Consider the following 16,471-nt stretch of genomic DNA (forward strand, 5'->3'; position numbering starts at 1 on the left):
ATCATTGTATAAACACGCCTCGTGGATTATACAATTGAATACCTCGTGTTTCACCATATTTATCTTCGGTGCTTGTCAAACGATTTAATGTTAATGTGATGGAAATTTCGAATGGTATAGTTTTTATATTTTCGCATCAAACCTTCCACTTGCAATTTTTGAAAACACTCTGATAACTTTTTTAAAAAGGCAACTAATTTTTATTTGGGTCTATTCACCCTATATAGACCGTTTTTCTACTCTCATATTCACACCCAACAATTGACATCAAGAGCTGGTCTTTTGATTGTGTCTAATCAACATCCAAAAGTTGTGAATATGGCGGAAGTTGACAATTCTAAGGGAGCGTATAATAGAGCACCTGGTTTCAAAGGTGAGAATTATACTTATTAGAAAGTGAACATGTATGTACATTTGTTATCGGTTGACAAAAATCTATGGTGTTCCATTACCGAGGAACCATTTATTCCCACGGGCAATGACGATGTTATTAAACATCCAAAAGATTGGGATGATGTTGAAACCAAAAAGCCTTCATATGATTTGAAAGTGAGAAACTTACTTATTTCCGCTTTAAGCGCTAAAGTTTTATACTCAATTTCATATCATACGAGTGCTAAAGATATGTGGGATACTCTTCAAACTCTTTATGAGGGAACAAAGGACGTCAAGGATTCTAAAATTAATATGTTTATAGAGGATTTTGAACTATTTCATATGGAATCTGAAGAATATGTGGATTCCATGCAAACTAAATCCCTCAACTTAATCAACAAATTAAGCAATTTGGGAAAAACCTTTTCTAACAAAGATTGTACTACCAAAATATTGAGATCTATGTGCAGGGAGTGACAACCAAAGGTCACTGCTATAAAAGAATCAAAATAATCTTTGTACTTTGGATATTACAAAACTGTTTGGAAAGTTTGTCGAGCATCAAAATAAGTTGAAACGACTCGTCGATAGCAAAGTAAGGTCGAAAAAGAAAGAGAAACGTAAAGAAGATAAATGAGATCTTTCTTTGAAAGCTTCATCTTCAAAAGTGAAGAATCCAAAGGAAGAAATTGACAACTCTTCCGAAGAAGCTTCCGAAAAGGAAGAGATGGGTTTATTCTTTAGACGCTACAATAGATATCCAAAAAGAATCAAGCTCAAGCATACCAACAAAGGCCTAGGAATTTCATAAATACTCACCCACACAAGAAAGATCACAAGAAAAGTGATGATGATATCACGTGTTATGAGTATGGAAAATTGGGACATTATAGAACCACATGTCCAAATCTCACCAAACATCATAAAAGTAAAGACAAGGATTTCTACAAGACAAAGGGAAAGAGTTCCAAAGGTCGTAGATCCTACATTGCATAGGAAGAAGAGGATGAGAGCTCCTCCTCCGATTCTTGCTTGAGTTTAGATGATGAGTGTGCCAACTTTTGTTTGATGGCACGTAAGAAGGTGAAACTTCAAAGGTATATAATTCTGATAATGATAATGAGTAATCTTATAGTGAATTATTGAATGCATTCAATGACATGTATGCACATTCTATAAAAGAGTTTAAGAAAATTTATCTTCAAAAAGAAATTATTTTAAAACTTGAATATGAGATAAATCACCTTAATCTTGATTTAGAATATATTAAGGAAATGCATACATATCTAATGGATGAGTGTTATAATGTTTCAGATACTTTATTTGAAAATATGAAAGTTATGGAATATGTTGAGTGTCCAACTTTAAAACTTGAAATTGAAACTCTGAAGGGACAACTAACAAATATTACTTTACTATCTTGTACTTGTTCTAGTTCTTTGAGTGAAAGAAGGAAGGTTTTTAAGAAAAACCCTCGTGTCACTAAAAGAAATAGATGAAGCATTTCATCTAAAGTTATTTGCCATTATTGTGGAGATAAAGGAACATTCAAGTTCCCAATGGTAAAATGACGTGGATTCCTAAATGTAACCCAACTAACCATAAATGACCCACTAGTTAGGCACCTAAATTTCCTATTTGAATTATCGTAGGAAAGTCTCGCCTCTCCAAAAAGATTATGGTTTCTAAATAGCGGATGTTCAAGACACACAATGGGAGATGCTTCCATGTTCATAAAGTTCGATGAGAAGGAAAATGGTCACATCACGTACGAAGACAATACAAATTGTAAAATTCTTGGTGAAGGTATTATGGGAAATCCCTCCACAATTACCATTTAAAATGTGATTTTAGTCAAAGGGCTTAAACACATCTTACTTAGTATTAGTCAACTATGTGACAAAGGGTATTTTGTAGTTTTTGACACTCTTAGTTGTGTAATTGAGCATAAAACTAGTAAGGATCTTGTGTTTAAGGATTTTTGGATTGAAAATGCCTATATGCTTGAGCTAGATGATGTGTTAATGCATGGAACTAAGTGTTTGGTATTCAAGAATGAAGATTCTTAGTTATGGCATAGACGTTTAAGTCACATACATTTTGACTTGTTAAATAAAATACCATCCAAAAATCTAGTAATTGGTCTTCCTAAAATAAAGTTTTTTAAAATAAAAATTACGTGATACTCTCCAATTGGGAAAGGAAACGAGAGTGGCGTTTAAACCGAAGAAGGTTATTTCGACATCAAAATCTCTTGAGCTTTTCCACTTAGACTTGTTTGGACCTTCGCAGATAAGAAGTTTAGGAGGAAACTGTTACAGATTTGTGATTGTTGATGATAACTCTAGATTTACTTGGAGGTTGTTTTTAGTCCATAAGGATGAAACTTTTAATATTTTTATTGATTTTGCTAAGCTTGTCCAAAATGCTTTTGGTTTTAAAATCATCACTCGCCGTAGTGATCTTGGTGGTGAATTTGTTAACCATCAATTTCAGAACTTTTGTACCAAAAATGGAATTGCTCACAATTTCTCATATCCGAGAACTCCAAAACAAAATGGTATTGTAGAGCGTAAAAAATAGTGTTTTGGAAGAACTGACCCAGACTATGATAAATTAAATGAGTCTACCTAAGTATTTTGGGGCGGATGCAATTAATATCACATGCAATGTCTTAAACAGGGTGATCACTCGATATATCATAGAGAAGACACCCTATGAGATGCTTAAGGATAGAAAACCTAATATTTCTTATTTTTTTTCCGTGTTTTCGATTTCAAATGCTTTATTTTAAATAACAGAAAGAACAATCTTGGTAAATTCGATGTTAAATCCGATGAAGGTATATTCTTCGGGTACTCTTATACGAGCAAGGCTTATAGGGTTTACAATCATATAACTGATTATGTAGAAGAGTCCATTCATGTTGCTTTTGATGAGTCCTCACCCAAAAAGACAGTGAGGGGTATTTGTTCTGATGTTTCAGGTGTAATAACAGAAAGATTGATCGACAATGAAAGTTCCAAAGAGGATCCTACTCCTTCAACAAAGGATGAGGACATTATGGAAGATAAAGAGGAAAACTTACATGAGGATGAAAAATAGGATACCTCCAACCAGCTGCCTCAAGATTCGACAATCACAAAGGATCATCTGTTAGATCAAATCCTGGGAGACATCAAAAGAGGTGGAAGTACTAGGTCACAGGTTAATAACTCCTATAAGTATTATGCTTTCGTTTCTTAGATTGAACCTAAATTGATATTTGATGCTTTACATGACAAGGGATGTTACTTTCTATGCAAAAAGAACTAATCCAATTTAAATGCAACGACATTTAGGACCTTGTTCCGCGTCCGGTTGACAAAACCGTCATTAGCATAAGACGGGTATTTAGGAACAAGATGGATGAAAATAATGTAATTACTAGAAATAAAGTAAGATTGATGGCAAAAAGTTATAATCAAGTTGAATGAATAGACTATGAGGAGACTTATGCTCCTGTAGCTCGTCTAGTAGCTATGAGACTCCTTTTAGAATCCACTTGCTGCCTGGACTTCAAGCTTTACCAAATGGACGTTAAATATGCTTTTCTTAATAGACATGTAAACAAATAGGTGTATGTATCAGAACCCTCGGGTTTTGAGGATCACGACAATCCTAATCATGTTTTCAAATTGAAAAGTGCACTTTATGGTCTTAAACAAGCTCCTAGAGCTTGGTATGAGCGATTAAGTGGAGTTTTTGTAAAAAAAAATGATTGAACTGTGGGAAAGCCGACCCCACTTTGTTTATAAGAAATAAGGAAAATCATCTTCTCTTAGTTCAAATTTATGTAGATGAAATTATTTTCGGGTATACTAATGAATCTCTTTATCAAGAATTTTCAAGTTTGATGCATGGATAATTTGAGATGTCACTTATGGAAGAGATGACATACTTCTTAGAATTGCAAATAAAGCAAGCCGAAAAAGGCACTTTCATAAGTCAAATTACATATTGCTTAGAGATTTTTAGGAAGTTCGATATGAAAGATTCGAAGAGTATCTCACACCCATGGCCTCAAATGTGTTTATTGATAAAGATGAAAGAGAAGTGGATATCGACGTAACCAGGTATCGAGGTATAATCAGATCCTTACTCTATTTAACCGCAAGTAGGCGATATATCATATTTAGTGTGTGCATGTGCGCTAGATATCAAACATGATCACCTAAGGATTCCCACTTTAAGATCGTAAAACATATTTTGAGGTATCTTAATGGAACCTCTCATCACGGTCTTGGGTATCCTAAAGGTAGTTCTTGTAGCTTAGTAGGTTTTTCTGTTTCCGATAGGAAAAGTACTAGTGGCACCTGTAACTTATTTGGTAGCTGTTTAGTTTCTTGGCACAGTAAGAAGCAACACATTATTGCTCTTTCTACCGCCAAGGCTATGTGTGTGTGTGTGTGTGTGTGTGTGTGTGGTGTGTGTGTGTATATATATATATATATATATATATATATATATATATATATATATATATATATATATATATATATATATATATATATATATATATATATATATATATATATATATATATATATATATATATATATATATAACCGCTAATAGTTGTTGTGCACAAGTCTTATGATTTAAAACCTGACTGTGTTTCGATTAAGTGCGATAGTACTAGTGGAATAAATCTCACTAAGAATCTGATACTTCATTCACGAGCCAAACACATTGAGATTCGACACCATTTTCTTAGAGATTATGTGGAAAAAAGGATGTTATTTTTGGATACATTGACACTAAAAGTCAACTTACTGACATTTTTACAAATCAATTATCATCGGATCTATTCCACAAGATTTGTAGGGATTTGGGAGTTTTAAACTCCTCATTCCTTAAATAGAATGAGGTTTTTGTTTAATTTCATTTGCTATATATTTTGTTTTCACTAACACTATTTTTTTAGCAAATCGTAGCTTTGATCGAACTACGATGGTATGCCTCTATAACTCTTGTATCCGGTTTAGATCAATTTATGTGCTTGTTCTAAAGTTGTGCGTCGGTTTTGCTTATATCCACTTTATCTTACTCATTCATATCTAGCTTATGTTTTGATTGTTCTTATTTGCATTTAAATCTTTTAAATGCTTGTTACTAATTATGTGCATCCAAGCATTTGTATACTTATTCATGCAGTATGTATGATTGTTAATGCATTTCTTGACATATAAGTTCTGATCTCTTAATTGTTAGATGTTAAATGTTGGTGTTGCATGTCTATTTGCATATGTTTCTTGTGACATGTCCATCTTTGTGTACTGTATCCGATCTTTGTTGTTGTATATGCTTCTTAGCTGTTTAACTCATATGTTCATTGTAATTATTTGTTGATGGTTATTTATTTGGTTTTTAGACGCATTTAAATCTATCTTTTTTTGATATTGTCAAAGGGGGAGAAGTTGTAACAAGTCTAGAATTTTTTTATGTGTTTTATGTTGTGGTTTGTGTGTAATGTTTAAGGGGGGGGGGGGATAAAAGTTTTTCGCGTTATACTCAAAGTCGACTCAATTCCAAGAGGAAGTTTGCCAAGCATAAAAAAAGAGAGAGAATGTAGTTGCATGTTCCTAATACATTCAGGGGATCACTTGAAGGAGAAGGGCGATCTAAAATGTAGCGGAATTTAAAATTTTCTCCTTTAGTGATCCTTACAAATGAGCATGATCAGTGATAGAATCGTTACCTCTTATGGCGATTGAAACCTTTGATGCAGATCTACGAAGCGATCACAAACGTTGAATGATGACAACACCTCTACTCAGTCCACACGAACGGATTTCTTCAATCTCAGTGCTTGCTGCTACGAATGAAGGGTTTGAGTGAGAGAGAGAGAGAAACAAAATTGCAACTACACAAATGCTTATGCACAAGGGTTCTATTTATAAAACCACTTGTATGGGTTGCAGGCTAAAAATCCCACTTAAGTGTATGTGGCCCATATCTTATAATATGCCAAAATCACTTAAGCGCATGGTACCTTACCATATTTCGTATTCTACTTAAGTACACCGTACCTTACGGTGTTCTACAATTCACTTAAGTGCACCGTACCTTACGGTGTTCCTTAGTTACTCTATCTCTCATCAATCCGTCCTTTTGTGTGTGACCCTATAGGTTTCGCGGCATTGACAATCATATTAAATCACGTATTTAACATAATAAACAGTGAGCGGTATCTAGCAACACATCACTGCTACCCAAGATACGAAAATGTCATGTGATTTGACAAATCCTTTTGTGATAATACTTATGTGTACACTTACCCTTTTGCCCTTATGTCTATATTGAACACAAGGCATAGACCGTGCCATTCTTGTCCAGTTCAATATTGGGCCCATAGACATTTATCCTGTTACGCAGGATGGACAAATTCCATCTAGGTCACTCGTGTCCCTCAGCATGCTTCGTGGAGTACCCATAAACTGTCTTTATGGTCATCCAGTTACGGACAATGTTTGATCAGCAATAAGGCACTCGACTCTACATCTAGGGTCCATAGTGGTTTCAGGTCGAAGGATGGTATACACCATTATCACCATGAGAATAACTTATGACACTTTGCACAACATTCTATATAGTATTCTCATAGCGGGTCAATCCAGTATAAATATTACTCTTAATATTCATACCTATGTTTAAGACTTGATAACTCCTTATCCATGATCCATGAGATGTGATCATCAGTCTATATACATAATAGTCTTAATGCTTTAATATTATCCCACTTCACAATAAAGCTCGACTACGGATACTTTAAGAATAGTGTCTTTATGTTTAATGTGATCTCATAATTAAGTCATGCTTGATACATTAAACGGACTAGCTATTCTAGGGACTTTATTAAACAAACATAATAAAGAAAAAGCCTTTTATTACTAATAAATAATTCGATACAAGTACCAAAAGTATTGGCCTCTAGGGCTTACACCAACATCACCACAATACAATATTTTGTTTCTTATCTTATCGCTTTCATCTTTGATTTACTTTCGCTTATTGAGTCTCATTCATGATTGCACGTCTCTGAATCATGTTTTAAAAAGATTCGTTTTTAGCATGCATAAACCATTGGTTAGGTTTGAACTTGATCATGATGTTTTTAATAAATTGCATGAGTTAGTGAAATAAGATCCATATATGATATTGGTTCAAGTTAGGTTGAAAGAAAAATCTCAAAGCTCCTTTTAATTTTGAAAATTTGGGATTTTGGGTGTTTGACTCGAATCAAGCACAAATCCTGATTCGAATCATTTTGGACAGTTGGAAACCAGAATTTTTTAAAATAATTTAATTTGAACTACATTTTACACATGATTCGAATCATCAAACTCTGGGTCACCTATGCCTCAATTGATTTGAATCACACTTTACATATGATTCAAATCATACAATTCCCCATATTTTTTCAGTTAGCTCAGCCTGTGTGATTCAAATCAAATTTAACACATGATTCAAATCATTGGGTGTTTGATTTGGATCACACTTTCCTCTTGATTCGAATAAACTGAAAAATGAGTCAAAATTATGTTTTTCTTTTATTCCACTCCACTTATTCATTTGATTCAAATCATGAAATGCTCTTGATTTAAATCTAATTAACTTTTTTCAACCATTTTTAATGCTTAATCTCAAGCACATATAAAATCTTTTTGTCATCATTTATTATGTAACAAATCATAATGAGTATCATAATCAACATTGTGATTCTATAAAAAATCAATTTCCTCAATTTTGAAAGTTCAAAGTTCTTGCAATGCATCTTCAACTTCAATTTGATTCAGATCTTGATAATAAGAGTTTTATAATTTATTGAATGAGACACGTTCTTGAAACTAATCGTCCTTGAAAATTTTGTTGAGATTTTCAGGTTGTTTGCAAGATTGAGGTGATTGTCAATGGTGATGACAAATTCCAATGAAAAGAAGTAGGTTCTTCTCTCCAGAATTACCTTAGTAGTGTCTATGTGGAAGACTATATATAAGATAAAGTTCTTCTCAAATCTTCGGACGAATCACCGCTCTAGGAATCCTTAGGATCAAGTGATTGATTACTACACACAAAGGTTTGGAGCAGATTGATGATATTGGAATATTAAAGAAGCATCAATCGAGTAAAGATTACGTAAAAGAGTTTGGCATTGTATTGTATTCAAGTCAAGATCCAGATAGGAGATTTTAATTTTCTTAGCATTATTGTGGATTGGTGATTGTATGACTCTTGCAAATATTTGTCAAATAAAAAGGAACAATGCAAGTTCCAATGGGAAGTCATTGAAAAGTGCACGTAGACAAAACGGGGACGAATGCCGACGCACTATAAATCTCGGTGTCATCTCTCTCCCTCTCTCTTACTCTTGCATGTTCGTTGTATTTGTATGCTTAGGTATTTTAATTCTATTGTTTGTTCAATTGATAGCGATTTATTACGTAAGCATTATGTTTTTTTAGAATTGGATACCTTATTGAGCTGAATTGGTGATTAAAATTCTGATAAACAATTGAGGTTAAAATTCTTTATATTGGATCATTGTATAATCATACCTCGTGTATTATACAATCAAATCAATTGAATACCTTGTGTTTCATCAGATTCATCTTTGGTGTCAGTGAAACGACTTAGTGCTAACGTGATCGAAATTTAGAATAATATGATTTTCATATTTTCGCATTAAACCTTTCGCTCGCAATTTTTGAAAACACTTTCATAACTTGTTTTAAAAGGTGGTTGATTTTTATTTGGGTTTATTCACCCCTATAGACCGTGTTTCTACTACCATATTCACACCTAACATCTTCAACCACTGTAACCTCACCATACAAGACTTTTCTCCGCCACGAACAAGTCCCTACCACCACAAATTATTATTAACCTACCAAGGCCTCTAAGTACCCCTATCTTTGCAGGGGTAACATGCACACCTGCACTTTTTGACCATTATAAAGACAATGTCTTAAAGAACGACAACAAGTATATATCGTTCCCTTCCTTTTTAAACACCTTAAACAATTAATTTGAGGCATTCCAATTAATTGAAGCAAGACGCCAATCGTTTGACACATTAATTTTGGCCCAAGAATTTTTCCTTTTTTTGTGCCACCCTCTATCCTATAAATAGATGACCCTTCCATCATATTTTCATATCGAGAACTGTGAACACCTTATCTCATACCTCACTCTCTCTATAAATATTTTTCAACATTCTCTCGCTTATTTAGCCATATCACTTATGAGAAAATTCTTTTGTTTATTTAGGAGTTCTTGTAACTTTGAAAGGGTAGTATTGTAAATTCACGAAGAAATATTTTGCCTTAGTTAAATAATTTATCCAATAAAGGATTGTGTATTTGGGTTCAAAGTTAAACTCGTAAAAAACTTTGGTTTGGGGATTTGGATTTTAAGTCGCTGGTTGTGTTCGGAAGAACATCCCGATCAAAAGCTTTCCTCAGTTTGAGATCAACCTGGTATGAAATCTCAAATTGGTTCGTGGTGATCTTGTTCAAAACCCCGGTTTGATTCGTAAGCTCAGCCATGTTAAAAGGTTGCTTAGGTTCGAGATAAGTGCGATATAAAATCTCATAGGTTTATGGTCAACCCGTCAAAACCTCGGTTAAGTTCGTGAGTTCAATCCTGTTTAAAAGCTCATCTTGGTTCAAGATAAGCTCGTGTAAAATCTCGATTTAGCTTGAGGATTAACCACTTCAAATTATTGTTTGGGAAGAAGACTAACCACTTCAAGTTGTCGTTTAGAATGAAGACTAACCGCTTCTCTCTGTTATTTACTTTTGGTTGGAAGTTAGCCAAAAACTTCATTTTCCTTGTATAAGGGGGTTTGAGAGTTCAACCTACTAAAAACTCATAAGATTTATTAGATACTTTTAAGAACAAATTTTGAGGGAAAAGAAGAGGTGTTTTCTTTTTTACCGAACCCCTATAATTTCTTGTGTTATCTCTCTACCCCTTAACTCTTTAATTTTTATATATTAAATTTCCGCTACAAAATTTTCAAAAATTTTTAAAATGTTTTAAAATTCTAAAAATGATTTAAAAAGTTTTATAAATATATATTTTCAAAACAAATATTTTACATCCCTCGTATGTGTGGAGTTATATATCCAACAATGACGTTATGTTGGTGACGAAGATGAGAATTTGAGATAATGTTCTATCAATGTCTCCCATGATTTTGATACTCGACAGTGGGGTCGTGACCCAATATTTCCATGCACGATGATAACTTGAAGGTAATTAAAGCATTGAGAAGAAGGGATTGTTTGGCTGGAGTGGTGGTAATGATTGTCATGAGGAAGAAAAGAGAATTGATTTGCTTGTGAAGAGTAATTTAAGATTGATACAATGTGAGAAAAATAAATGAATCTAACACTTTATTTATTATACTATGATACATCTATATACTAAAGGGATATCGTTGCATACTTTTGACATTGACTTCATTGTATTTACGTTACAGGTCTAACATAAATTAAATTTTATTTAAAATAATTTTATTAATTAAATAAAATAATTTTATTAATTATAATTAGCAGAGTAGTTAATTGCGATGAAATATTATTAAATAAAAATAGTAATAAATAATCAAATCACATTTATATAATTGAGGGATAAATATTTATGCGAATAGAGGGATAAATTTTTGATGGTATTTGGAAAAATGTTCGATGGTATTCAATGTCAAATAGTTTCAGTCCATTCTAATCGTAGTTGCGGAAAATCGAGCCTAATTCTCTTTATTATTATCAAATTTAACGTCAATTATGAGGAGACCAACTAAGATTTGATAGTTTATTGAAATTTTTAAATTTTACAGGATAAAGAAAAACGTGATAATCGATAAAACCCGTCACGCTACCATTCCGATGAGTTATTGAATATTCATTGATTTAGTAAACGATACAAATTTGATTGTATCTATACTCGTTGATATTCACGCTACCATCCCGATGAGTTATTGAATATTCATTGATTTAGTAAACGATACAAATTTGATTGTATCTATACTCGTTGATATTCGTAGATATGTTAATAATTATTAATTTGTTGAATCTAAAGTTATTATTATTATTAGTTTGTTAAATATAAGATTATTATTATTATTATTATTATTATTATTATTATTATTATTATTATTATTATTATTATTATTATTATTATTATTATTATTATTATTATTATTATTATTATGTGTTAAATTTAAAACTATTATATATAAAGTTGATTTAAAAAAATATATATTTACATTAGTACAGTACAACGGGTTAACATAATTTATCTCCCCATTCACGGCTTAACACAATAGTTCTTAAATGAGAGTCTTGTTGCCAACTCTATTAATATTTTGGAAAGCAAAAAAAGTTGCATAAGTTCTATATCTCAAATCATCAAAATAAAAAAGAAAGAGATGTGAAATATAAAGCTGAAAATATACATGCAAAAACTCCAAAAAAAAATATTAAAAATCAAACAGTCTTTGAGTTTCAAACTGGAACAGATGGTTCATCACTTGGTCCCTGCAAATTTGCAGTACAGGTCCTTGACTCAAGAGACTGAAGACCTCTAACAATTTCCAACATTGATGGCCTTTTCTCAGGTACCACAGAAGTGCAGCTTAGAGCAACATCTAAAGCACCAACCATTTCTTGGTGCCAAGAATGTGATATTCTAGTGTCAAGAACTTGGTTCACCCCATTAGTAATGTTCACTTTCCTTCTAACCCATTTCACTATGTCAACTGAAGACTCATCACTTGAATCTGCTTTCTCAGCTTGTCTTCCACAAATTAGCTCTAGCAATACAACACCAAAGCTGTACACATCCAATTGTTCACTTGCTTTCTTATTGTATCCGTATTCTGCAATGCGACAATCCAATTACTATGTTAGTTAATATGATAAAAAGCTATTGTTTGGTTTAGTTGAAAATAACTTCTCATACCTGGAGCAATGTAACATGAAGATGTAGCTTCAGAATCCAAAATTGATTGAAATGCAGCTTCTCCAACAATTCTATCAAGAGCAAAATGTGTAAGTTTTGGCTCGAAGTTAACATCCAACAGAATGTTCTTTGACTTGACATTTCTATGAACCAAGTGTGGAACATAATCCTTGTGAAGATATGCGAGTCCTTGAGCAACTCCGATAGCAATCTTCAATCGAATTCCCCAATGCAACTGAAAATTCTGACTACAAATCAAGTCCCCTAAGCTTCCACCATGCAAGTATTCATAAATGAGAAAAACCGACTCATCAGAATGACAGAATCCAAGAATCTTAACAACATTCTTGTGCCTAATTTTAGCCAAAGTTTTAACCTCAACTTTCAAACTCTTTGAAGACTGGTTTCCAAATTTAACCAACTTTTTCACAGATACTAAATCACCACTAGGTAAACTCACAACATAAACATTACCGAAAATTCCATTTCCTATCGAGCTTTTCTCATTCATCCCTATAAGAAGATCGTGCTCGGTAATTCTGAGAGGATAGAAGAACACCGAGCGCCATACTGAACCTTCATTCCCTTTGTTAGATCTCCTATACAATATAAATCCACCAGCAACAAGAGAAATTCCAGCAACAAATGCTAGAGAGATCAAAGCACATACCAAGGTTGTTAAACCAGAAGCAACATGATGTCTTGGCTTGTCATCATCGGAACATGAATTTGGCAATCCAGGACCACAAAGACCAGAATTTCCTTCCAAAAATGATGCAGGAAGACCGGAAATCAACGAGAATGGTACTTTTCCAGATAACTGATTATAGGAAACGTTGAAAAGTGCAAGCTTCAAGTTTTGAAGACCTTGTGGAATTGAACCAGTGAGATTGTTATCTGAGAGATCAAGGTAAGTAAGCACAGGTAGTTCAGCTAGAGAATTAGGAATTTCTCCTGTTAAACTGTTATCAGCTAAAGAGAGTGAAACTAACTTCCTGCATTTTTTCAGCTGAGGGATATGACCAGAAAGAGAATTGTGAGACAGATTCATGATACTCATAACTGGTGAATCACAAAAATTAGGAGGAATTTCACCATAGAAATGATTTAAAGAAGCAGAAAATCTGTATAAGCTTTTAACTAACCCAAGACCTGAAGGAATTTCACCATCAAAAAGGTTATTATCAAGCTGAATTTGCTCTAACTGAGAAGCTTCTGAGATTAACTCAGGTATTTGTCCTGTAAACCTATTGTTTTCACCTCTAATGAGCTTAATCTTAGGAAGTGAAAACAACACACCAGGAAAATCACCAGAGAAACCATTGTTCTGAACTTGAAACCTCTCAAGACTCTTACATTCACTAGTTGAGTTTGGTATCAACCCAGTGAACCCATTTGTATGAAGACTTAAATTTATAAGCCCTTTTCCTCCTTTACATAAACCATTCGGAAACAAACCCAAAAGTTTGTTCAGTGAAACATCAAAAGAAACAATGTTCTTAAGAGAAGACACAACACTCTTTGGAACCTCACCAGTTAGATTATTCTCAGAGAGATCTAAATGAGTTAAACTAACCAAACCCTTCAAAGACTCAGGAATTTCACCTTGAAAAGAAGAACTCTGCAAAAGAAGTTGCTTCAAACTTCCAAGCTGACCAATATCCTCAGGAATCTCACTAACCAAGTAAGGATTCAAAGACAAATCAAGAACTTCTAGCTTAGTCAAATTACCAAACACCTTAGGCACATCACCAGAAAGCAAGTTACTATTCATATCAAGCACTTGAAGATTCTTCAACGAACCAAAACTATCAGGAATATTTCCCTCTATATGGTTTCTACTCAAATCAAGCACTAACAATGAACCAAACTGAGAAATCTGAGAAGGGATAGTACCCCAGATAAGATTATTACTAAGATTCAAACTTTTCAATGAACTACATTGAGAAAGATGAAGTGGAATAGGTTGGTTAAATGCATTATTAGCAAGGTTAAGATCAGAGAGATTTGGGAGGTTACATATAGAAGATGAGATATCACCGGAAAGGTTTAGGTTTTGAAGGTTAACAGAAGTTACTGAGAATGGTGATGAAGTTGAAGAACAGGAAATTCCAGTCCAGTTACAGAAATGGTTTGAGGAAGTGCTGGACCATGTTGATAATGTGTTTTTGGTGTCTTGAATGGTGGATTTGAAGGAGAGAAGGGTTTGGGTTTGGGTTTGGGATGAAGTGAGGGTGAAGATTGGGAAGGTTAGAGAAAGGAGGAAGAGGAATGTACAGAGTGAAGACATTGTTGAGTGTGTTTGAGAGTGAAAAGTGGTTTGGTTTTTTTTGGTGTATTTATGAGTGTTAAAGTGTGTGTTTTGAAATGGGTATTATTAGTGGTTTTTGATGTGGTTGAAAGGAAGAAAAAAGTTACTTTTATGTGAAATAGGTTATGATAGGTATAGAGAAATTCTGTTGATATAGTAGGGTTAAAAGTTTATTGTTTTTAATAAATGCATTGTATTGCGTTTGTGTTTTCACCTTTTGGTAGATAGCACAGGGCATAACATAACCCTTGATTGGTGGTTAGTTTCACTTTTGATTTTCTAGCCCACCCTAATTAATTTATTCTTTTGACTTTTTTTTTATAGGAAATCCAATTTGTTAAGTGATGAAAAAGTTAGTACTAGTACTACGGTATAAATTTAGTTTTAGTGAAAAAATTTAGAATTTTTTAACCAAATAATTCACCTTTTTAAATTAATTTTTAAAATAATTCATATTTTAATTTTTTTTCAAAGTATCTCACTTTCAAACAAAACAAAATTAGGACAACGTGCTGTTGTTGTCACATGAATGAGTGTCAGCTCTATATTTTATAATGAATGCACCAATTGAAATGACGATTACACATGGTATTGTCAATTCATTTTACGTCAATGTACATATTTTAAATGGAATAGTCAATTGGTTTGCCATCAGTATACATTATGAATTTTTTTAGTATAAATAATAAACATTAACATTTAATTAAAAATACTTTCACATAAACTAAGAATGACAACAAGGTTGGTCATACCAATCATCGGTCCCACACCCCATAGCAACCCTAACTCGTTGTAGATTCATTCAAGGTGTTTGAGGATTTGAGATCTCTGGAACATCATCAGAATTCCTAAGAAATTCTTGCATTTCTAAGAAGTCTTATGTATGAAGCGACACACTGTCGTAACTTAGTTCGTGACCCATGCCAAAGTAGTCTAGATGTGTTGATGGGGTCATTGATGTGCTGGCTAGACGATTAAAGGGGGATATTGGTGTAAACGATTCGTTGGAGAAAGATTGAAATGATTGTTATGGTGTTTGATAGTCATATGGTTGTTGTGATGTTTGAGTATTTTGGCTATGGTGTGATGTTTGGGTGTTTTGGATATGGTATGAGGAAATGTTGGTGTTATATGTTCCTTGGGTGTTTTGGCAATATCTCGGTGTTGTGTTAGGGGCATATGTATTTCAGGTGTCTTGATAATAATCATTTTGTTGTAGATGGTATGAAGGACGCTATTGATATTGTGGTTGAGTGTCTGACATGTTTTGGTTGGGGGTTTGTGTGTTTGTGGGTCAATAATTTTGTTGGATAAGAGATTGTGAGTAACATGTCTGATAATTTTCTGGGGGTTTAGACATTGAAGTTTCTTGTGTGTAAGTAGTTTGTCGTGGGTCGTATAGATACCTCTCTTCGGAGACAAACCCAGTTGCAATCGATATGTACCAAGCCATGTAAGTATTAGTTGGTTTAGACGAGGTTGACATTACAGCGTCCCGTAAGACACGGTCACAACAGTTCCTCCATTTACGACACTCATATTTAACAAAGTACTCTCAATTGACAAAGTTCCATTGTTCATTAACTTTTAGTTGATGCCATTGACCGAGACACGTCGGAGGATCTGAGATGTTTTGAAGAATTTCAAACTGCAGTTTGACACGGTCACTATGATGCATCTCCACAATGGTGAACCTGATGATCGACGTGCATGCAATCCAAACAGCTGCATCTTCTTCTCTGACTTCATGTTAATGTTCCAAGTTTAGATATGGACGTC

At 33.5% G+C, this 16,471-nt stretch overlaps 1 protein-coding gene across 1 annotated transcript; it reads right to left on the reverse strand.

Moving 5' to 3' along the window:
• Nucleotides 1-11,746: 11,746 nt before the first annotated feature.
• On the reverse strand, nucleotides 11,747-14,811 carry LOC127126275 (probably inactive leucine-rich repeat receptor-like protein kinase At5g06940). Its single transcript, XM_051055172.1, has 2 exons — nucleotides 12,382-14,811; nucleotides 11,747-12,298 (listed from the first exon to the last, which is right to left on the reverse strand). Exons 1-2 carry the CDS (start codon nucleotides 14,669-14,671, stop codon nucleotides 11,925-11,927), a joined length of 2,664 nt encoding a protein of 887 aa, XP_050911129.1. The 5' UTR covers nucleotides 14,672-14,811; the 3' UTR covers nucleotides 11,747-11,924.
• Nucleotides 14,812-16,471: the final 1,660 nt, after the last annotated feature.

Source organism: Lathyrus oleraceus, chromosome 3, assembly GCF_024323335.1.
Source record: "Lathyrus oleraceus cultivar Zhongwan6 chromosome 3, CAAS_Psat_ZW6_1.0, whole genome shotgun sequence".
Classification (NCBI taxonomy): Eukaryota; Viridiplantae; Streptophyta; class Magnoliopsida; order Fabales; family Fabaceae; genus Lathyrus; species Lathyrus oleraceus.